General features: G+C 44.1%; 1 protein-coding gene across 7 annotated transcripts in view; it reads right to left on the reverse strand.

The window, feature by feature from the left end:
* Nucleotides 1–9,408: 9,408 nt before the first annotated feature.
* The window catches only part of PELI3 (pellino E3 ubiquitin protein ligase family member 3), a 42,245-nt gene continuing 29,068 nt past the window's right edge, over nt 9,409–22,585 (reverse strand). For 4 of the 7 annotated variants that reach the window (XM_015278049.3, XM_015278047.4, XM_046938699.1 and 1 more), the window contains 6 exons: nt 18,300–18,444; nt 17,721–17,850; nt 15,180–15,281; nt 13,046–13,243; nt 12,748–12,936; nt 9,409–11,904 (listed from right to left, as the gene is read on the reverse strand). In XM_015278049.3, coding sequence (XP_015133535.1) covers nt 11,305–11,904; nt 12,748–12,936; nt 13,046–13,243; nt 15,180–15,281; nt 17,721–17,850; nt 18,300–18,370 — 1,290 coding nt within the window. In that variant the 5' untranslated portion in view covers nt 18,371–18,444 and the 3' untranslated portion in view covers nt 9,409–11,304. 7 annotated transcript variants of the gene reach the window in all.

The raw sequence follows: 22,585 nt of genomic DNA on the forward strand, positions 1-22,585 counted from the left end.
CATCCAGATGCTTATTAACACGTTTCATACTAACAACCAGAGACAGGAAATACAGGCCAGATGAGGAAAAGAACAGCTCAAACAATAGTTAAGAGAGATTAGAGGAATTCCGAGTCAGCAGGGCCAAGTAAAATGTACTCCAGAGCCTTCAAGAAACTACTCCAGTGGTTGTAAGCGACTTCATATAAATGTAAATGACTTTATTAACACTGGGGGACAGGAGAGGTCCCTACTACCAAAACCTAGGGGGACATCCAGACACAGCACACTACAGCAGCCACCGTGGGCTTACAAAAACAAGCTGCGTCTAACTGACCCCATTTGTCTCTTTGATAAGACAACTGGCCTGGCAGCTAGGAAAGTGATGTCACACGTGTGCCATATCTTCACTTGAATAATGCTGGCTCACGCAGCCGCCAAAGGAAATGGTCTAGACATCATCACTGCAAGGCAAACGGGCGGGTGAGTTGCTTATGCTTAAGGTGTAGCATCACGTCGTCCTGTCCTGGCTCTGTATTCCCCTGACAGCCACCACGGTGGGAGCATTGGAGCCCAAAGAGGCAGAAACTCTCAAGGCACGTGTGCTTTGAGAGCTGGGAGATGCAGGAGAAAGAGTTGATTTCACACAGGAAATCACTGTCAGTGAGGAAGTGACCCCAATCCCATGTTATACTCAAGGTCTCTGCATTCACAATCATTTCTTCCTCAGAAGACATGCACACTACCCCCCGCCAGCTCAGCTTTCAATGACAGAAACACTTAAAATACTCTTCTACCAATCTACCCAGCCTGCAGAGACTGTTGCAGGCTGCTTCCAATACCTGTCCCTCAGAGGAGTCTTTTCATCCCTTTGAAAGCTGCGCTCTTCTTTTTTAGCTCTGTAGAGAAATCTGACTAAATAGAAATCTTGAGGCCATTATACTGCAGTTCTCCCATCTTCCAGCCAGCATTCATTATTAATGGCTTATCATTACATTTTAATAAATTGAATATCAGAAGTTTAAGGCTTGTTTGGCACCTTTCCTTCCCTTCTTCTTCCAGGTGCATTTGCGGATGAGTTCATTCAATGTCACGTAGGGGAAGCTGTCTATTGATGACAGGCATACATCACACAGAAAGCTGTAACGTTTTTGCTTGCAGACTCTGCTTACAGAACAAAAGGTGTTGCTTTGGGTTGCTTTCCTTTTTCTTTTAATAACAAAATACAAAGAAAAACCCCAAACAGCAGATAATTTTTGGTCTCAACTTGCTCTTCACTCTACCTTATTAGAGCAGGAGCTGTCCTAATTAATCCTAGCTTCCTTCCATCATGGGCTGGCTTCACGGGAAACAGAAAGACTGAAGCAGCCTGACTATGTAAGATTGCTGATCTGCAGATCCTAAAGCAGGACCTGTCCCTTGAAACGTGGTGAATCGTGCATGCTTCAGGAGCAGCACAGACAGCAAATACAGTAGAAGCCCACATCAGCAGGAAGCTTCTCCGGCGTTCTTCAGGGTAGAAGCTGTTCTGCCCTCATCCTTAGCACTGCCTTAGTTCCACGTGCGGCACCAACGTGGAAGAAAACAGCACTGATATTTGTTATACAGAGCTGTTTTGGCACGCATAAACCTGTCACCTTGTCATAAAAACCCAGAAGGAGGATGCTGTAACAGATTCAAATGGCTCAGCATTTGGGGCTCAGGCAAGCAAAACCAAAATGCTTCTCAGTGGGCAGAAACGTACTGAAACAGAATCAGGGTCTTCCTCCCCACAGGAGGAGGTAGGTAAGTTTTTGGAAGGACGTGCAGCATGCAGGACATGGGGAGGGCCCTTCTCATTTCACTCAGCACATGAAGGGCCTCAGGGGGGACGTGATGAAGCTGAAGACAGGATTCAGGAAACAGAAATAAGAACCAGAGCAGTTTGGCAAGCATAACCTACTAGCGAAGATCAAAAGGACTCCTTTAGTAGAGAAGAAAAGGCTGAGAAGAGACACGCTAACAGCTTTCAAATACGTAAAAGGCTGCCAGAAGCAGGGAGAACAGAATGATTGCTTCCACATCCTCTGGGGAGGGAACAAGCATAATGTGCTAAATCTTTCCTTCTGGGGAGATTTAGGTTCAAGATGAGGAGCAATTTCTCTCTGCAAGGATAGCCTAGCTGAGGAACAGACCGCCTGCAGAGGTCCCTGAGCCTGAACGCTGGTGAGCAGCACGTGGGTAGAGCTGCCCCTGCCCCAGGGCTGACTGATGCAGACAGGATTTCCACAGATCCATGATTACGCTGTGAACAAAACTTTAAAATCAGCTGATGCAAAGAAGCTCGCATCTGCAACTCTAGAAAGTAGTGGTTGATGCAATTTGGGAACCCACGCTGGTTTTCTTTTTCGTTTTTCCCCTTTCTTCTTGAAGTCCTGGGGAAAGTCTAGAGCTCACAAGAGCATTCAGGAGAGAGGCAGGACCATCACTGCTCATCTGACATTCATACTGAGTGAAACGAAGCTGATAAGAGCTCATACGTAAAGGACATCAACTGAATGCCAGTCAGCACCGTGTGTTGCTTTTTGTCTTTATTTTTCTATTAAATTTTTTTAAGGAAAATCTTGCATCTAGCAAACCTGCTTCCATTCTTTGAGTTTGGCAGCTGTAATGGAATTTTGTAAGACGTTTGACTCAGTGCAGGCGACGTTACGATTATAAGATTAGCACTCTCCCTTCTCAGCAAAGCCCACATTAAATGGATCAGCTGGCAGCTCCTCGCCGGGGCTCTGCCAGGATCAGGATGGAATCACCTCGGAGGCACTGGGGCCTGACACAGCTTTGTGTTGCCATGCAGGACCTGGGAGCAAACACAGCGATTGCTGACAGTGTCTGTGCAGGAGGTAAGGACGAGCCAGGTAGTAAGCTGGACTGAGGGCAAGAAAATCATTTAGAAGCCACTGCCACACAGCATGTGCCGTGCATGTTGCCATTTATGAGACTATCAAGAGCTAAAGTGAGTTAAATACCCCCAGCATGGGAACTCCCACCTCTTCACATAAGCTCGCCCTGCTCCATCTGCATCCTGGGGAAGCCAATTTCTGGCATCCCGTATCTATATGTCTGCAATCTGAATCAGATTACAGTCTGAAAGATCGTTGAGGGTCAGTAAAACCAAATCCTCTTGCGTGCTACTGTTCAACACATTTTCGCTGTAGAAACATACATACAGCCTGGCTTTATTAACCACGAGCTTAATAAGATAAAAATATAATGAAATACAAATATTGTTATAGGCTGTATATGTCTGTAAGACTTTTGTCACAGGGAACGCTAATCCCAGGCCCCCGTGGTATGGAAAACACTACTGTATAAACAGTGCATTCGGCACTATTGTTTTAGGGACAGAGGGGTGGTAGTTTGCACCCTGATGCTGGCATAGTCTCTTGTCAAGCCTTTTTACAGAGGGACTTGCCCCAGCGATGGCGTTCCCAGGCAGGCAGATGCCAGGAGCTGCCACACGAGCAGTGAGTCAGAGATAGTCAGAGATGCCTGAAGGCACTGCGCACACCTTCTGCTCCTCCTGCTTGAGAACAGGAGGAGTGAGATTTCCAAGTGATAGAGAGTGACGCTGGCAGAAGTGCTGAGTAACACTGAAAGCACGAGGAGTGACGGTGGGGATGAGGACTTTGGTCACACTGGTTCTCTCAGGAAGGCTGCTCTGAATCCATTTTGAACACAAATAAGTCAAAAAGCATTATCTACCCATAGTTCGTGCTGTTATTCGGCACTTAGGTGATCTTCTGCTTGCTTTTGCTCCTCCTTAGAAATGAAGCTTAGTTAAAAGAATGTGGGGCCCTGGCAAAAAGGCCCCACAGAAGGGCAGAATGCGGGCCCCTTTGCTCTGCAGAACCCATAGCTACCCTATGACTGCAGTGGGATCCCCAGACACAGCTCCCTGCTGAAAGGCAGGCCGGACAGGTGAGACCCTCATCTCTCCACCCCTTTAAAACCTCACATTTGAAGCGATTGCCCAGGCATGATGGAAGCAGGCACGTCTTCATCTCCACCCTGTGAAGGCTTTTGAAAACGTCAGCCACCATGCCAACTGGAAGTGTGGGCCAGAAAGAAAGAAGCCAATTAAAAAGCCAGGTTGTCTCCGTGTTGCTCAGGGCTAACAGAACAGATGATGGCATCGCTGGAAGCTGCGTTTGCTTTTAATTGTCCTTGTTCCACTGAATAACTAATTCTCTCCTCCTCCCACACAGCAGAGAAAAAAGCATGTTTTTTGGAAAAGATGAGTTGATTCCTCTTCTACCACGCATGACAGCAAGCTGCAGTTTTTAGCTTTGCATCTAGGCAAGTTGATGATATTGCTGCATGCATTTGTTTTGTTTCAAATCTTCTGGGATCAGCTAAAAATATTATTCTGGAGAGATGAGAGAATGCAAGCACTACAAGCTTCGTGTACATTCAGCTCCAAAGTTGCAGCCGAGCAAATGGAATAGCACAGGTGGATGCCAGCTGTGAGGTAGTCATACAAAGAGCTATTTCTGCAGGTGTCAGAGGACTGAGATGTGGGAGGTGCTGGGACAGACTTGGTGAGATCTGAGCGTGATCCAGGGAAAGCAGCAAACCCCTCAGCCCTCAGATAAAGCAGGGGCTGCCTACAAGATGTCCCTCAGATGGCTGTGTCCCAGCAGCACAGGGAAGCAACTGCACTTACCTTACCCTTTGACAGCTCACATCTTCAGCATTAATCCAGGGGAGACTGAAGGGAAACCCTATCTAGACTGAAGAATAGATAGAGAAAGTAAAACAAAAAACCAACAACATTTTGCAGAGCCCAGACCTGGCCAACATGGTTCGGTGCATTAAAAAAAATAACTGCGTATTTCAATAGGAACACTTAAAACAAAAGTCGTTATCACAGTGGCTGAGAAACTGTCAGATAAAACAGCTACAGAAAAAAGTTAAACATTTTTGCCGTTGAAGCAGAAATAAATGAAAGGATAAGGACAGTGAGCTGTAAATAGAGCAGATGAGATGATCCTGGGAATTATTAGTAAAGAATACAAGGAAGCTTTTCCCAAGTGATTTATCTCGGTACTGTACTTTCATCTACTGTCTGAATAAGTGAATTATCATTTCCTACCTACCCTCCCCGTGCTGCTCATGCTTAATGCAAGCATTCTCACAGGGAATCCCTAGGAGTGAGCTGTGTGCTGTGCGAGTGATTTGCAGGGGAAGTCTTTTAATGAGACCTTTCCATAAGGAAGAAGGAAAACAGACGAACTTGGTGCGCGATACCAGTTATAACTCCAAAGGATTCCACTCGTCACATTTCAGAAGGCAGCAGCATCCCAGGTGTGATCTCAATGCAGAACTGTTATACACATAGACGTGGTAGAGGAAGGAAATCAGAGCAGATTAATAATTTACTCCTGCCTCAGAGCTGTTTGGTTTCCACAAAAGTGACACTACATCAGCAAAAGCATTCAAAATAAAAACATGGCAATCTTGCAGGTGTTGCCACATACAAAGGAGTTGCCTCTGCCAGCAGCAAAGCGCCTCTCTGCTTGATCTGTAAGGTCTTTCACACCCACGCTGAGGCTGTGAGATGCCTCACCCCTGCCTTCCCCTCTGTGTGGCTGCACAGGCCCCTCAGCAGGGACGGCAGGAGGCTTTACTGGTGCTTCTGTTCACAGCCCAGCATCTCGCCAGCAGTCAGGCAAACAGCACAGGACAGAAACGTGGGTGACTCCAGTGCTGGTATCCATTCACTGTAGGACAGGCTGGCAAGGACAGGTGGACACACTCGCAGCAAAATTAAGAGTGGCATATGAAAGGTAAACAAGAAATGGTTATGCACTGCCTCCTGTGATACAAAACATTGGATTTTCAGCAAAGTCATCGGGCAACAAGGCTCAAAGCAAATAGAAGGAACTTCATGATGTGCAGCTGAGCCACGGGACTCGTTGCCAAGTGTTTTTTTGGGCACTGAAAGCCTATTTGAACTGAAATGCATTTGCATTAAAGGAAGAAAAATCCAAGGATGCCACCTTTTACTCTAAAAACCTCTGAGCCACGGTTTGTACAAGACTTGGGCAACACTGCATCTGCTTGCCCTGTTCGTATTCCTCCCAGACACACACATACACCTGCCCCTGGAAACCAAATTGCAGGCTGGCTGGACCTTGCTCTACAAAGTGATTATTTTAGATCCAAATGGTGCACGTCCAGAAGACTCAGAGGACAACTGATAGGTAGCGGGGCCTTCCGAGGCAAAGGATCACTGCCTATGGTTTCCAAGCACTGAGCCCCTTCCCTGCCTGTGGCTATTTTTGCCCTGTTATTCTTTCCTCTACATGCTGCTACCATTCCCCTGTTGTGGCTAAGATGCACTGTGCTCACAGAGGCAGCTTGGAGCCAGGGAGTGGGCAGGGAGCTCTTGGCTGCCAGAGCTGGCATTTTGCCTCCAGTTACTCATCTTCCCCTCAGCTCAGCCTCAGGTGATGCAGCCTGAGCTGATGCCTGTGCTGATCCCACACAAGCCAGCATGAACAGGGCCAGCTGCAGGCTTTTTGTTCTGCAGTCACCTGCTTGCTGAGGCCACAAAAGGACTGCATCTGCCAAGGCTGAAAGGGAAAGGGAGAGCAGGCAGCAGCTCCTAAGAGACCAAGGAAGGGCCACAGATTCACACACGTGGACTTCTGGTACCAATGCTGAACTAATGCATGGCCCCAGCCACCCCTCACGTGGCAGTCTTACAAGCACAGTGCTGAGGCTATGTGCAATATGGCAGCTCTGTCAGAGGCAGCTTAGGCTTGGGGAACGAAAGCACAGGTCTCTGCTCCCTGCAGCTGTCGTCTCACTGCCTTCAGGAAGCAGAGACTTGCAACCAGCAGCATCCAGCTCAGCTGAAGCTCCAGGTTGTCTCATGTGCAACAGCACAGGCAGTGTTTCCCTGACTTACATTATGGGGTACATTTCCACGTGATACCACATCAGAAGTTTGACTGCTGCCGCCGCTATTCACAGCCAGTCAGCAGGGTCCTGAGCTCTTGTTGCTCCACGGGAGCAGCACCTGGGAAGGAAAAGGCACAGCACTACCCAGCTCCAGCAGGTACAGCTTACAGTACAGCTTGCCAAAGGGCCCCAGCACAGGTTACAGGAGCCCAAGCAGCTCCTGCAGGTGCTTTACCAGATCTCTTTCGCAGGATGCAGGACAGCGTGTAGAAGTGATCTCCTACAGCCATAAGAGGAGCCTTAGAAGTTGCTTTTCCAGGATGATCACAGCCTTATGTTAAAGCCAAGTGCTGCAGTTAAAAGCAGAGCACCTTTGTCAGTGCTTTCACAGTGGCTGAAGCAAGTCTTACAAGAGCTAAGACAAGGAGCAGAAAAGCTCCACTAATTCAACAGCAGCCAGGCATAATCCATTTTGAAATCCAGTGTGCAGGCAGGTAACTTTGGTCATCCCAATATCTTTATATTGCAGAACTACTCCTAGAATCAGACCTGGAAGGTGCCTCTGTTCAGTGAGGGGGAACACGTGCTGTAGTAGCAGGGTCATTATGCGACTTGACAGAGCGCAGAGCAGGAGGACACCAGGCCACCACAATCATGTCATTAAACCCTTCTGGAGGCAGGCCTCATTTTTGCAGGTGTAACAAAGCCTAGCACAGATGGGATTAGAAAGCCTCATCCCCAGCCCACATCTCAGATACACACCACGCACCCGGTGTGCTGCTCGAAACCAATGGCTGAGTCAGCCCAGGGAATGGTGCTCTGTAGGTACCAACTACCCACTGCCTTCCCAGGGAAAGTCCCCAGCAACCTCCTTGCCTCTGTAAATCTGCACTGCTGTGAGTCAGTGCACCAAGAGCTACCCGACTTCTGCTCTGGAAACAAAAGGGCTTCATTAGCCAGCTGCTGTATCGAGCTGCTGCCTTTTACCAGTATTAAATCCTTGCAATTTCCTACAGCTGAAAAGTAAATTAGTTCATTAGATAACCTGCATTATACAGCACACAAAGAACTGCACAGAGCACAGCAGTGATGCACAAACTGACCACAAGAAGGCCTATGTTTACTCTACATCCATGAGCATTCCTCCATCAGTTCCACACACCTGTGGTCATCTCCCAGGGAACAGTCACATCTCATTTGCCAGTTGCATAAATGCCTCCTTCCATTTGAAGGAAAGTCAGCCAGATTTGGGGCTGGTTCTGGCTAAACAAGCTGTCATCTCACCACCAGCAGGGCTCTTCCTCCTGCACTTCTCCCAGCTCCCACATCAGTACAGAAGCAAAGGCCTTGAAGTTCAGGGAGTTTTAGTCAGCTGTTTGTGTTAAAGGAATGATTTTACTTTTAATCTCCCATTTGTTTTACAGTTTATGGAGCATGAGACCTTCTGTTTAAATTGTTTATTGAAGAAAAGAAGCCTGGGGGAACTCAAATAGGGAACCACAGTCGAAGCCACTGCTCTCAGTTAGCTTGCATGGTTTATGGAAATTGTTTCTCAGCCTACTCAACCACTGCTATCCTACTTGTGATAGTGGGATTTCCATGTCTCAGGCTTTTGAAGGCCCATTGGAAAAACAAGATTAAACAAGCCCACTTTGGGTCACAAAAAAATGTACTACAGCAGACAGTGCACAGCAGAGTGCAGGGCTTTGAAAGGTTACCTTAACATAACGCTACCCAGAGAAACAGCCAGTTCTTCACAGACTAACCTGTAGTTGCTGGTGTTTCTTTTTTTAGAAGGGGAAGAGGCTAGGAATTGCAATAGAAGCATATAAAGTATCATCTTAGTGGGGTAGAGAGAGGCTCAGCAATGGTTGTGCACCGGGCATTAGCCTCTCTTCTTCTGCTCTGCAGTCAGATGTTTGCATTCCCAGTTGCAACAGCACTGTTGGCTCCACGCTGTACCACCAACGTGGGGTGAGTATGCTGCTTGCAGTTACTTGCAGTCCAATTATCAATCTGTTTTCACAATTTGCCTCTGTATTACTCATCCTGCTTTAGCAGCTTTTGTTACTTCCTTTTCTGATTTTTCTCATCCCTGCCTTCAACAACAAGATCATGACCAGAGATGTGTCCAATCTGTGTCCAATCCAATTTGTGGACAATGAAAACTTCGGGAGCTCTTGATTTCAGAGTCCAGCCACTTGGCTGGCATTTTTGCTTGCACTTCATTAATTTCAAGTCACTCAGAGAAGAGATCATTTACCTGACTTTTGAACAATGATCTTCCTTTGTTAACGTAGGGTTCAATATAAAGCACACTGGAAGGTGACATCTGAAGGGAGCCTTTCCAATCCATGACGAACACTGAAACTCTTCAGTTATTTTTTTTGATCTCAACCTACACGTGCAGAACACAGCAGAAGTCATCTCTATGCACCCTCCCCACTTCTTGGAAACAAAGCAACAGATAATCCCAGAATCTCTATTTTTGAAAAGTGTTTACTCACATAGTTTGAATAAATTAATTTGCAAATAAAAATTAAACTACAGTATAACATAGTTGGAATAAAATGATTAGAACAACTACAATACAGGGGGTTTCTTGCTGCATAAGCTTCATTACTTAATGCATTATAATCTGGAAAATGTCAAAATCAGTTATATTTCTATGAAAAGGGAGTAACAGCAGTTACTTGTACATGACAACTAACTGAACTTATAATACAGGTTTCCTGACACATGCATTTCCTGAGTGAACCAAACAATATATATAATTTCTTTTCAAAAATGAAGAAACAATTGACAGTCGAAAGCAAATATTTCATGACATCTAAGCAACATACATCTCTTTTGAAACCAAAAAGTTTAGAACAGCTTTGAAAGGGAAAATTAAAGCAAGGTATAAAGTATGGAGATTTGCTACCGTCAATTATACAGTACATATGAAAAAAACAACAAAAGGTTGGTCTAAAAAAGAAAGTCAGTTTGTGTATTTGCCATTAAACATGGTGGGTTAGCAGCAAAGCTGGATGTAGTGCACTGGCCTATCCTGGCGAACACAGAATGGAAATGAGGGTTAGGGTAAGGAGAGCACCGAGACCACAGCCTCCAGCCTGCCACAGTGCAAACTGATCTTACACAGTCTTCCCACACCAAAGTCTACAAGGCCAGTCCCAGTGCAAGCTCTTCCCTAACAGATTGCCAACTGGCTCAAGTGCACGAAGACGCCAGGATGCAGCACACATCCAGCAGGTACCAGGCTTCTCTTTTGTTCCACGTGTGGCCTAGATGAGTACCTGCACCCAGCTCCTCAGAGCAGCATATAGGCAAGCACACGATACTGCTGGCTCCCACATGCACAGCTGCAAGGAGCCAGACAAAAGGCAGATGATGTGACTGACAAAGCCTTCTTCAAGCAGAGACTGGGGCCCACTCACAAACTGCTCCCCACATCACGTGTGGCATGGGCACATGCACTCCTCCCCACCTCCCCAAACAGCAAGGAACAAAACGAGCCTGATCTTTCAGTTCTGTTAAAGGTTAACATTGGAAAAACCCCTCAGAAATGTCACTAATGCTAAATAAAGACATGTTAGCATGAAGGGAGGAAAAAGTCCTTAATCTAGACTAAGTTGCATATTCAAAGAGTCTGGTAAATATTTTCCTCATAACCAGATCTTAAGTACAGTCCTACCAAAAAGACATTTTAAGAAGTCCTTCTTAGCTACCTTTCACATGGTTAAAGCACATCTTGACACCATCATAGTTTGCATTAGCTTTGTTCAAAAAGTATTTTAACTATTCTAAGAACTCAGTACTGCAGATTAAAAAAGATTTTTCTACCAGTTCCATCTCACCTCCTTCTCCATCCAGAACTATTCTACACATCCAATTGCTGGATGTAACTCACTATGACCATGCTACTCTAAACATTCTATGCGTTTTCAATAGTAAAGATAAATAGAAAAGAGTTAATATACACGTTATATTTTACAATGTTTGCATCCAAGCTGTAAACTACTGCTCTTTGAACTATTTACCCTCCATATACAAAAAGAATGGAAACAAATTTCAAATACTGTGGGGGCATGTGATTCAAAACCATTGAACGAAAGGCATTTAAATTCACTCAGCAATACTTCCTTCACCTCTACAAGAAGCAGTTATTAACTAAACAAGCAGGACTTCTCTCTTACCCCTATTTCTTCCATTTGCAGACCTTTCTCAACAGAGAGGGATTTAGCTGTCATAACAAAAAACCCCAAATTCTTCATCTTAACACAAACCAGCAAAGCCCAGAGAATACAAAAAATGGTTGATTTAAAAATCAGAATCGCTTAGCTTATCAGTTTACTGCAGTCCTTGGTTACACGTGTGTTAGTCGAGAGGTCCTTGGAAAATGAGTCTGATGTAACCTTGCTCACCAGCCAGCTGATGCGCACAGAACGGACAGGCTGCATGAAAAGTGTGAGTACCGTGAGGGAGAGGGATTTGGGACCAATAAGCAGTTGTCTTTTCTGAGCACACGTGTCCGCATGGGCTGAATGCGTGAGTTGGAGGTCCCGCATCCACATAAAATCCCGCTTCACATCCAAGCCACAGAGGCACGTAGGGGCCGACAGAGCGGCACATGGGACACTCGCGATCCTTGCCGTCTCTCTCCTCCTTGTTTCCCCAGTTGTGATAGCCGTGGACGTGGCCACAGTTCAGGTACACCCACGGCTGCTTTTCGTCTACAACATCTTTTCTCTTCATGCTGGGAAACGCCAAGGTGTTAAAGCCCACCGGACACTGGGGCCTTGCCGCATTGATCTCCTGTCTCAAGGCCTCCAGGTGCTTGACAGTGGGAGTGCGCGAAAGCCCTTCCGCAGTGCGCCACAGCAACGTTGCTCCACACAGGTCAATCAGAGAGCCATCCTGCAGCTGGTTTGTTTCATTTTCAACCTTGTGATGGACAGAGGAAGAGAAAGGTGCCACCTAGCATTATTTGAAGAGTAACAAGGCACTTTCGTTATACAAGTTTACCTGGAAGATCCGGATAAAGCTTCAAGCAACTACAGAGTACCCTATGCAAGACTTCCACAGAACCTAGTGCCAGTTCCTTCCTTCTCTTTTAAATAAAACTTCGTAAGAGATTAAGGTGTACATTAAGAAATTATGGGGAGTCCTCCGTTGAATTTTAGACTGTTTCATTCACAAATGTACCTTTACACAAGGCTTTGCTCTCCCCAAGAAAAATAAGCTGCCAGCATTCCTAGCTAAACACACCAATAAAGTATTCGTGCACGTTTATTTTTGCTAAGAGACCCCAAGCCATACCAAAATTAATCATCTCCTAAAAGTGTCACCACCAGTGCTTTGGAAACAAAGAGGAAGGTAAGAATGCAAACAAAGAAATGAATAACCAGGTACATAGGCATGTGTTATTAAATAGCTATTCTTTTCTATTCTTTAAGAAGGGAAACATAGGAAAACTTCCAAGCATGAACACAGAAGGGAGAATCAGGAGAATGCTCTTTAAAACATGAACACGATTATCACGTCTTGCAGAAGGGCACACTACAGTGCCAACTCATTTGAGGAGAGTAGTCTCCATCTGTAGTTCTGAGACAAATTTCTGAGACAAATTTAGTTTTTCAGGTCAAGCAAGGACTTTTCATGTATGAACAGAGAAAAAGATACAAGTCAATGCAGCTTATTGCTCAGGTGACAAATGCATTGAATTAGGCAGATTCTAGCTTCTGCTTAGGCCCAAATTGTATCACTTGTGGCTGTACTCATCTTAAACATACTACATAAAACACTGGTCTCCACTCTTACCATTTTCCCCCTCTGTTGAGCTGATCTGGTTTCACGGAGGCTGAACACATTCCCACACACAGATATCTCTCTCCATACCCCTGGTTTGGAGTCTTCTGTAAATCCATTACGAGGGTGCATAACAAGAACTCCATTTGTGGTTAGTCCATCCATTTGCCCATCTGATGTCTTCCACTTTGCAGCTTTCTCCTAAGAGAAACGACATCAATGAGAACTTCTAATTTGGCTGAAGTAGAGCCTCAAATTAGATCAAAAATAAGCCTGCATTGACCTGGGAGTACAAAAAGAATTCCCTTACCCCAAGAAAGATGTTCTTTGAGGAGTCAAATCCTGCAGCATATATTCTTGCTGTAAAAGGAGGGTTACGTTCACATATGATTCTGCAGGCAAATCTTGATATAGTGCTCTGCACAGACTGCGTATCTGAATTACTCTGACTTCCAGGAACTGTATCTGTCACAACGAAGTCTATAGGGCTCTCTGTTGATCTACCAATCTGCAAAAAGGGATAAAAAACTGTTTAGAAGTTTGCCTTTGGATCTGGTAATGTTCAAGCCCAAAGCAATTTAGAAATGATAAAAGCAATCATGGCACTCCAATTTTAAGCACTTCCTTCCACTGATCTGAGTTTAGTTTTCTGAAGCCTAATCTGAATTGATCATTTACTCCACCTCCACGTGATCAAAGTTATTTCAAAGGCTGAGTACAGCCAACTGAACGAAGGAGGAAAAAAAGATGTAATTAAGCTAATACTGAGATGACTTCCCATTGAAGGTGTCCTCATCAGAGAAATTAAAACTCAGGTCACCTGGACCAGCTGCAGCAAAAGCTAAACAGCTGGGACAAAGCAGTTAGATGGAAAAGTGGTATTCAGTCACTTTGCATGCCCAGAGTATTCTGAGCAATGCCATACTAGGTGGAGGTATAGATGTAAGAAAACTGTCTGGAAATTACATGAGCTGACTCTGCAGCTCCAGTGAGGTACTAAGCAGCAGCACATCTGTCAGGAACAACCAGGTACAAGATGTTTGTGGTTGGGGCAGCGTGATGTTACATTAATATCAATAGAACGCAACAACTGACCGCAGCCTGATTTCTTCAAAGATGATGGTCTTAGAAACAGCAGGCTGCAGAGTAGTTGCGTCTTCTTTTCTAGTTGTATGGAAGAAAAAGAGGTTTGCAGTCTCACACACTTTTACCGATTTTGATAGAGTTGCACGCGTTTGACTGCTTTTTCATCTTGTCCTCTTTACAAAACAGAGGAGTTGTATCCCAACCCCAAACATCCCCACAGCCAGGTTCTAAGCCCACTTGTACATTATTACCTTTCGCTCACTTCCAGAGCTCTCAAGCTTCTTAAAACATAGCTGGTTACATTAAGACCGATTAACTGCTAGGCAGGAGACAAAGAGCCTGAGGTGGTTTTTGGTGAAGGCTAGAGAGCTTTCATGAGACTGAAACTGCTTTGTCAGAATGTGTTTTTCTTTTTTCTTTCCTTAGACAGGATAACCCATCAGTACACAAGGATCACCTCTGGCAATTTAAGAGCAGAATACATGCCATAGCATGCCTGAAGAGAGAACACTTACACAAACTACAGCTTATGCTGCAGTTCGTTTGTTACAGCCCTTTTGCTGTTGCAGATATTTGCAGTTGCATACAGCTTCCTCACCACATACCAACACCTCCTACCTCTTTACATTCTGCCATGTCGTCACAGTTAAATGCTGTGACAGCAGAACTCCTTGCCTTACGTTAGGTACAATGAAAATCAATGTGCTATCAAGTCCAGGAATCAGAAGAAACAAAATATGAAACAAAACCCTTTTGAGAAAAACAGGAAATAATAAGATATGAGCGAACACAGCTGCAAATGTGTTTGTGGTTCAATTTCATACACACAGGAAACTCCTACGAAGTTATTCTAAACTGATAGCACATGAGAAGTGAGCCTCTATCAACATTTCCCACCACTTTAAACTTATTTCTGGGGTTGTGCTACAAGTTTTTCATGTATTTCCACACTGCATTTCTTCTACCTTCCTACTGGCTGATCCCAAATCCATTCATGAATGCTGGAAGCAAGGTTCCAAGTGCTTCAGAGAACTGTGCACTTTACTCTTAATTTTGTAAGGGGGATGAGACACAGGTTAAGCGACTGGCAGAGTGGCAGTCAACAGCAAAACCATAATTCTGTGCATTAGTCACAAAAGCAGATTTTGCCTCTGACCAAGTAAACCTAAAAGAGATGCACAGACACACAGCCTTGTATACGTGATGGCCTTGGGAACGAACAGAATTAAACGTCTCTGAAAAATAAAGTGCAGAAAGTAACAAAATTTCACATCTGAGAAGCAAAGCATGTTGAGATAACGTCTCAGCAGAAACTAGCACAGGGGAGAATACATTTTGATATCATTTAATTCACATACCTGGAACATATCTGTGTTGCTGTCATGGGTATATTCAACTACTACTGTCTGGGCCCGAGACAAAGTGTAAGATATGCTGTGTTGGTCCTTATTGCTTATTGCCTGTGGAAAAAAAAGACAAATTATTGAACCAGTGAATAAATCTACTAAATACAGCAGCAATGCAGACAATATAACCAGACCCTTTCCTGCTCAATGAACACATTAAGTCAGATGCTCATTAGTGACACACCTGTAGTCAGACTTGACAAAAACCAGTCCTCGCCATTAAAAAAAGCTGTAGGATTGATTCAGCAACAGACCAAACTGGTCTCTTTACCACACACTGCCACAAAATAAACGTAATCAAGATGGATTATTAGTCATGCTTAATATTAAAGCACAGCTGACTTTGACACAAAGAACAGAACTAAGCGCAAAGGCTGAAACTGAATTGAATTGAACATCTTCATAGCCTTCTCAACAGCAAAGCAATAACAAAAACTTACAGACTTCATTTCTAAAAAAGAGATCTGAGTTCATACTAAAAATCACTGATGATTAATAAGCTACATGGATAAAGAAGCTACAAGTAGTGCTAGTAAACTGGGTAAGAGAGCTACACATGTTGTAGCAAAGTAACCTAGGCTTCAGTTGGTTTAGACTTTCATCCTGGAGATTATGTCATGCTTCATAAGCAAAACTAAATCTATCTGAACAAACTTCTGTGAAGTGCTTCCAGATAGCACTTCTTATTTGAGGACCATAAACAATCAGCAAAGGTAACATTAAACTAGAAATCAATATTCCTATGCATTGAATTATTTTCAGAATTAAATATTTAACTGTACTGTATTTGTTCAAGGACCTCATCTTGAACATATTGAATCTCTCTAAATAAGAGAATGTTCATGCATTCTTGATTTCCACAGGTATTAGTGGGAGTGATCCACTTCTTACTGAACTTAATTGCACATACACTTGAAACACCACAATGAAGTAGTATTTCATGGTAACACCTTGCCTACAATAGCCTTAGTTTTTATTTGAAGTACAACTCAACTTCAGGACTTACACCATTTCTACACTGTTTCTTAAAGGGAACTCTGAACTTGGTTACCAGCCATAATAAATGTGCCCTGCCAAACCTCCTGTCCTCATCTTCAGGGAACTCCTACTCACTGGACTGAGAAGGAAGTACAAACTGAGCTTTGATTGAGGACCATTTCAAAGTCAGCTTCATACAAAGTAAACTTAGCCCTAAAGCATGAATGAGTGCAAACACAGGAAATTTAGAACAAACGTCTGTAGCAAATCTGGAAGGAAAACAAAATAAAAGGTTTTACATGACAAGACTGTGCCTTGAACGTTCATGTTTCAAAAATAAGCATTTTTCTTTGTGGATATGTCAAAAACTGTGAATGGCTTCTTGCTAACCCTGACAGGTACCAAAAATCCTTGAATAAACATGAATCATTCTTTTCACAGTCAGAACTTCATGCTTTTTACATTATTTCATCTTAGCACAACAGCATGGATTTCACTGAATTCTTTAGGCAGCACCAGGAGAAACAAGACTTAATCACACAAATCCTAGAATCTTTTCAAGTGGAAAGGACCCTTAGAGGCCATCTTGTCCAACACCCCTGCAATGAACAGGGATACCTACAGCTCCATCAGACGCTCAGAGCCCTGTCCAGCCTGACCTCAAATGTCTCCAGGGATGGGGAGCCACCACCTCCCTGGGCAACCTGTGTCAGTGCCTCACCATCCTTACTATAAAAAACTTCTTATATCCAATCTGTACCTCCCCTCTTTTAGTTTGAAATCGTTTCCCCTTGTCCTATGACAACAGACCCTCTTAAAGAGGGTTGCCTGTTGACTGATACAGAAGTGTTGTTGGATATCTCAGCCTCTTCCTGTCCGCTGTTAATAGCCTGCCTCTGTTGCTCACTAGGGAGGGTACACCCTCCTGAACCTTCCTTTTCCAGTTGACATAGCTATAGAAGCCTTTCTTATCCTTCACTGCACCCCTTGCCAAGTCCAGTTCCAGCTGCACTTTGGTGTTCCTGATGCCAAAACCCTATACAACCTAGCAGTATCCCTATATTTCTCCCAGGTTACCTGTCCCTGCCTCCACTGCTTGTGCATTTCCTTCTTGCTCTCCAGTTTGACCACATCACAGTACCGTTATGCCGGTCTGTGGCCTTCCTTTTCTGACTTCCTACACCTGGTGATAGAGAGCTCTTGTGCACATGTGAAAGCCTCCTTAAAGATCTGTCAGATCTGTTCCACTTTCTGATCCTTGAGAACAGATTCCCAGGGAGTTTTGTTGACTAACTCACAGAAGAAATAGAATTTGGTTTTCCTAAAATTAAGCTTCCTGATTTTACTCTTTGCCTGCCTGATATCCTTCAAGAGATTGAACTCCACCACTGTACGGCCACTACAGCTCAGGCAGCCCCCTATCCTATGTCACCAATCAGTTCACTTGCATTGGTAAGCAACAGGTCCAGCACTGCATCCCCCCAGAGGGGCTGTTACTTAGCTAATCAAGCTTACCTTGGCTGCTTGAGGGGTACAGGCAATATGCACAGTGCTAGGCTTCACCCCGTTTGCCTTGGGCCTTTTAAATAAAGCAAATCTACTTTTTCTTCTTCCTCTATCTCCATTTGGGAGTGACCCATTGTACCTATAAAAGAAAGGACATAAAAATAATGACATCCATATTCCTATACCCCTTCTCAAGAGGTACAGACCCACATAAAATTGCATTCTAAACACAAAGCCCTCTTAATTAGTACAATATTAATAAATTACAGATCTCCTATTAGTTACATGTATTTAAATCTGAAAATAGGTAACTGAAGTACTGAAACATGCCCAAAGAACTACAGCATATGCACCCAAAGACTGCAGAGTAAGGAATGCTGTCTAGAGCCAACTCAAAGCTACTACTAACAAGTAGAATGGATTCATTTCAATGCTTGCTAGATAAAATATGAAAGGAGTTCAAGACACAGTATGAAAGTGAGAGGTAGCATGATCACATCACCTCTCACAGCAACCTGCAGATAATTGCTTTAAGTACACCCTGAAATTCTACCTTCATTCTCACTTCCAGCAAACATCAGCACTTACCCCAATACGATCAATTCACCATACTTCACCGGTGCTTTTGATGGATGATTTTCTTGATCAGGAGAAAACATGAGCTTAGCTAGTGACTTCTTCTCAAACTTCAGGTCACTGATCAAGAGTTGTGGCACACTTTTTTCATTATTTCCTGTACAAATAAAGAAAATGCAATGTAAGAGACTCAAGTCCATCAATTACACCAACCTGCACACTTCTTTTTGGCCTTCCTGATACAGTAGGTATATTATTTTGCACCTTCTGCTTGCCCATGTTTTGGCTTTGCTTGAAATAACTTTAAAAAGATCATACAGAGACACAGCAATTCAGGACAAACTGCCTGCAACAATTCCATGAGCAGACAGGTGTTTTTAGAAAGCTCCCATACAGCCTTGATAAAACATTCATCTATCTTTACTCTTTTTTTTTCCACCAATTTTTTTCTCCTTTGCTCTCAGCCTGAGTACTCTGGACTTCACAGTGCTTGAAATTGTAAGTTAACTAAAGACTTCATTTAGCACACATGTAACATTATCACAAGCATATCCTGGCCCACTGCTAGACATATAAGTGCATTCTACTAAACCTGACCTGTACAACACTACCGTGCAACATCTGTCCCCTGCCTGCTCTCCTGTATTTTCATTCTGTAATAAGCAGCATATATTTTCATTAAATATTTCTACTTAAGTCAGTAGAAATCTATGTCCTTATTTTCATATGCAGATAATTTCCTATGAAGTATTTGTACCATCAAATTCAGTATTTCAGCATTTGTTTTGCTTTAAAATTTTCTTGCATTAGAGTTGCTCATGTTGCCTTCAAAACCCAGTTTCTAATGATTTCATCTCCTCCCTAAATGATTAACCTGTTTTCTACTTGAATCTCCACAGCAGTCTTTTGCCCTCACTTCAGTCTTCTCCACACAGGAGTAATTTCAACTTGGTCATCACATATCCACATGCAGCACTTCACATCTCTTTGCTAAAGTACACAGTGGCTGTCCTTTGAATTAACATTTAACAACTGAGAAGAACCACTATGAGATCTGTAATGCCATCCAGTAGCAAACAGCACAGGAGTAAATACCATAAAAAGATAGAAAGATTTGAGTAGTACCCATCCTACTCTGCATTCTTCTAGAAAGAGCTCATCAGTTCACCTAGAGAAGGGGAGGAGGCAAGCATTAAAAATAATTTTAATGTCCAACAGTGCAAAAAAAACTTCTCCAGCTGAGTGAACAACTTCATGGAAAGCTAAATAAATAAAAAGGCAACTCCAAGACGGGCAGCTTCTGAGTCTTGGCAAAAGTAATTGCACATGAACAATTAAGGGAGACTCTACTTGAAAGCACCACCCAAACTGGTGACCTCTTCTTAAGAGCTGACTGAGCAGAAATTAGAAAAGAAGTTCACACGACAGCCTTTAGCTGTGCAACAAGTCTTAATACATGAAAGCGTCAAGCATCTGACACTCAGCTGCCTCTAATGCTCTTTCCTTTGTTGTTGTTTCACATTTAAATAAACCCAGCCAGCTTTATTCTAGGAGCAGCACAAACTGTGGAGACCCACTTCTTATTTGACTCAGTGAAGGTTCCAGAAATGTAAATCTAGAGCTCCAAATGACACAACAGCTTGCTTCTACATTTTTCAAGAACATGGTTTGAATGCTGGAACTGGATTTGTCCTTAAGTGTCTTAGAACCTTTTCAAGCTGCACAAGTCACTTTTGGAACCGCTAACACAGTAACTTCAGTTCAGGCACATACCAAATTCAGAGCCCCTGAACAACTCAGTGCAGTGTACAAGCTACTTCTCATGCTGTATGATCTGCCCAATGCACTGTACTCAAAAGGAAGACATCTTTTCCTCCTGGAAATAATAAATGCTGATCATGTTCTTCCAGAGAGGTTCACAAGACTACTCCAGTTGCAGCTTCAGGACTGCATATTAAACTCCTTGCAAATGAATCAATTAGGCCACAGGATAAGACCCTCACTCCTGAAACAGGGAAAGCATGTGGATCTTTTAAAGCCAGATACAGCATTTAAGAACTTACAGAACAGAATGCTCTTGAGCTATCTGGAAGAAATCACTAAGTTTTAATCAAAAGGAGTCTTTTGTTCTTACAGAATGATCTGCCCGGCTTTTATTTCTAGAATACTACATCAGGCTTCTTGAAAGTGCTATGAAAAGCTAAATAAATAATCTAAAAGTCAGCCTGGTGCTGTAGTACCCAAATACAACTGAGCAACTGGCTGCCTGAACTGAAGGCAAGCAAGTTAGCTTTTTGCCATGACCTTTAATTTGGAAGTGGTGTATCTGTCCATCAGTGGATTGGTCATCACTGGGATAGTCCCATAAGAGACATTCTAAAACTCCTTCAACATCCTTAGCAGTCCTCCGTTATATAATTAAAGAGACTTTGTGAGTAAAGCAGCTTCCACACAGGAAAAAAAAGCATTTCAGAAAAGGCACTACTTGTTGGTAAGAGGTGCTGCTCAGTGAGCACATCTTTGCTGTTAGCACAAAAATACAGTGGGTACCAGTTAGCATCTTTCAGTCTTGAAGCAGGAAAATAGGAGAGGGAGAACTCATGAACAGTGCTTTGTCGTTCTTAAAACTGGTTCCTCTGTAGCCAGGAGGAAGACTGTGGAAGATAACTTGCACAATCCTGCCATGCACAGCATGGTGAGACATTGGAACAGTTTGCCCAGAGAAGTTGTAGATGCCCTATCTCTGCAGCTGCTAAAGGCCAGGTTAGATGGGTGGCAACCCTGCCCACAGCAAGGAGTTGGAACTAGATGACCTTTAAGGACCCTTCCAACCCAAGCCATTCTATGATGGTGATCCCATGGGTGGTTGTTTTCAGGGAGTGGAAAGAGTTGACATCTAAACTGAAAATGTACTTTGAATTTGGTTTAGGAACGGAAACCCAGTTTCCTACCAACCTTCTTGTTCTTAAATACTCATTTGAGTCACACAGGGTAAAGACTGCTATTGCAGAAAGCAAGCCACATAATTCTGACAACATCTATATAGAAGGAAAAGCCTTATCATTGTCCTCTGCCCTGTCAGATTCAAAAACCAATGAATTGAATCTGGAGACAGACCTAGCAAGCCATGCGCTGCTGCAGCATGTAGTAGTGAGCAGACTCAGACTCACTAAGCACTACAAATCCAACATGCCTTCAGCCACTTAGTGACATACGTACATCAGTTCAAGTCCAACTGAACATCGGGATCTGTGCCAGGAACATCAGGGTTGTTGTCACTGGCTCTTTGTCCAGGCGGAGGCTGGGCACAAGTGGTGTCCCTCAGCAGCCCATCTTGGGGCTGGCACTCTCTAACTTCCTTATCAATGACAGACAGTGGGATTGAGTGCACCCTCAGCAAGTTGGCTGATGACACCAAGCTGAGCGGTACAGTTGACACAATAGCAGGAAGGAATGCCAAAGGCTCAAAAAGTGGGCCCATGTGACCCTAATGATATTCAACAAGGCCAAGTGCACGGCGTTGTACTTTGGCTGGGGCAATCCCATATATGCATACAGACTGAGAGAAGAACTCACTGCGAAAAGTCCTGCAGAGAAGGACTTGATGGTCCTGGTGGATGAAGAGCTAGGCATGAGCAGCAGTGTGAACTTGCAGCCCAGAAGGCCAACAGCATCCTGGGCTACATCAACAGAGGGTGGCAGGAGGGTGAGGGAGGGGACTGTCCCCCTCTGCTCCATCCTTGTGAGGCCCCACCTGGAGTATCGCATCCAAGTCTGAGGCCCCCAGTACAGGAGAGACACAGCTGTGGGAGCAGGTCCAGAGGAGGGCCATGAAGATGCTCAGAAGGCTGGAGAACTACTCCTAAGACAGGCTGAGGGAGCTGAGCTCGTTCAGCCTGGAGAAGGCTCTGGGGAGACCTCACTGCAACCTCCCAGTACTTGAAAGGAGCTTAGAAGCAGGAGGGAAACAGATTTGTTACGTAGTCTGACAGTGATAGGAAAAGTGGGGAAAGGCTTTAAAGAGGGGAAATGTTGGTTAGATGTTCAGAAGAAATACTTTACTCCGAAGGTGGTGAGGCATATTACCTAGAGAAGCTGTGGATGCCCCTCTGACCCGTGAAGGTGTTTGAGGGCAGGCTGGATGGGACACTGGGCAGTCTGAGCCGGTGAGGGGCAGCGCTGCCCTCAGCAGGTGGGTTGGAACTCAATGATCCCTTTCAACCTAAGCCACTCTATGATCTAACATTTGTCTTCACTTACTACCCCAAGGTTTAAGCCTTTGGGCACAGGAAAACAGA

The sequence above is a fragment of the Gallus gallus genome, chromosome 3 (genome assembly GCF_016699485.2).
Source record: "Gallus gallus isolate bGalGal1 chromosome 3, bGalGal1.mat.broiler.GRCg7b, whole genome shotgun sequence".
Taxonomy (NCBI): Eukaryota; Metazoa; Chordata; class Aves; order Galliformes; family Phasianidae; genus Gallus; species Gallus gallus.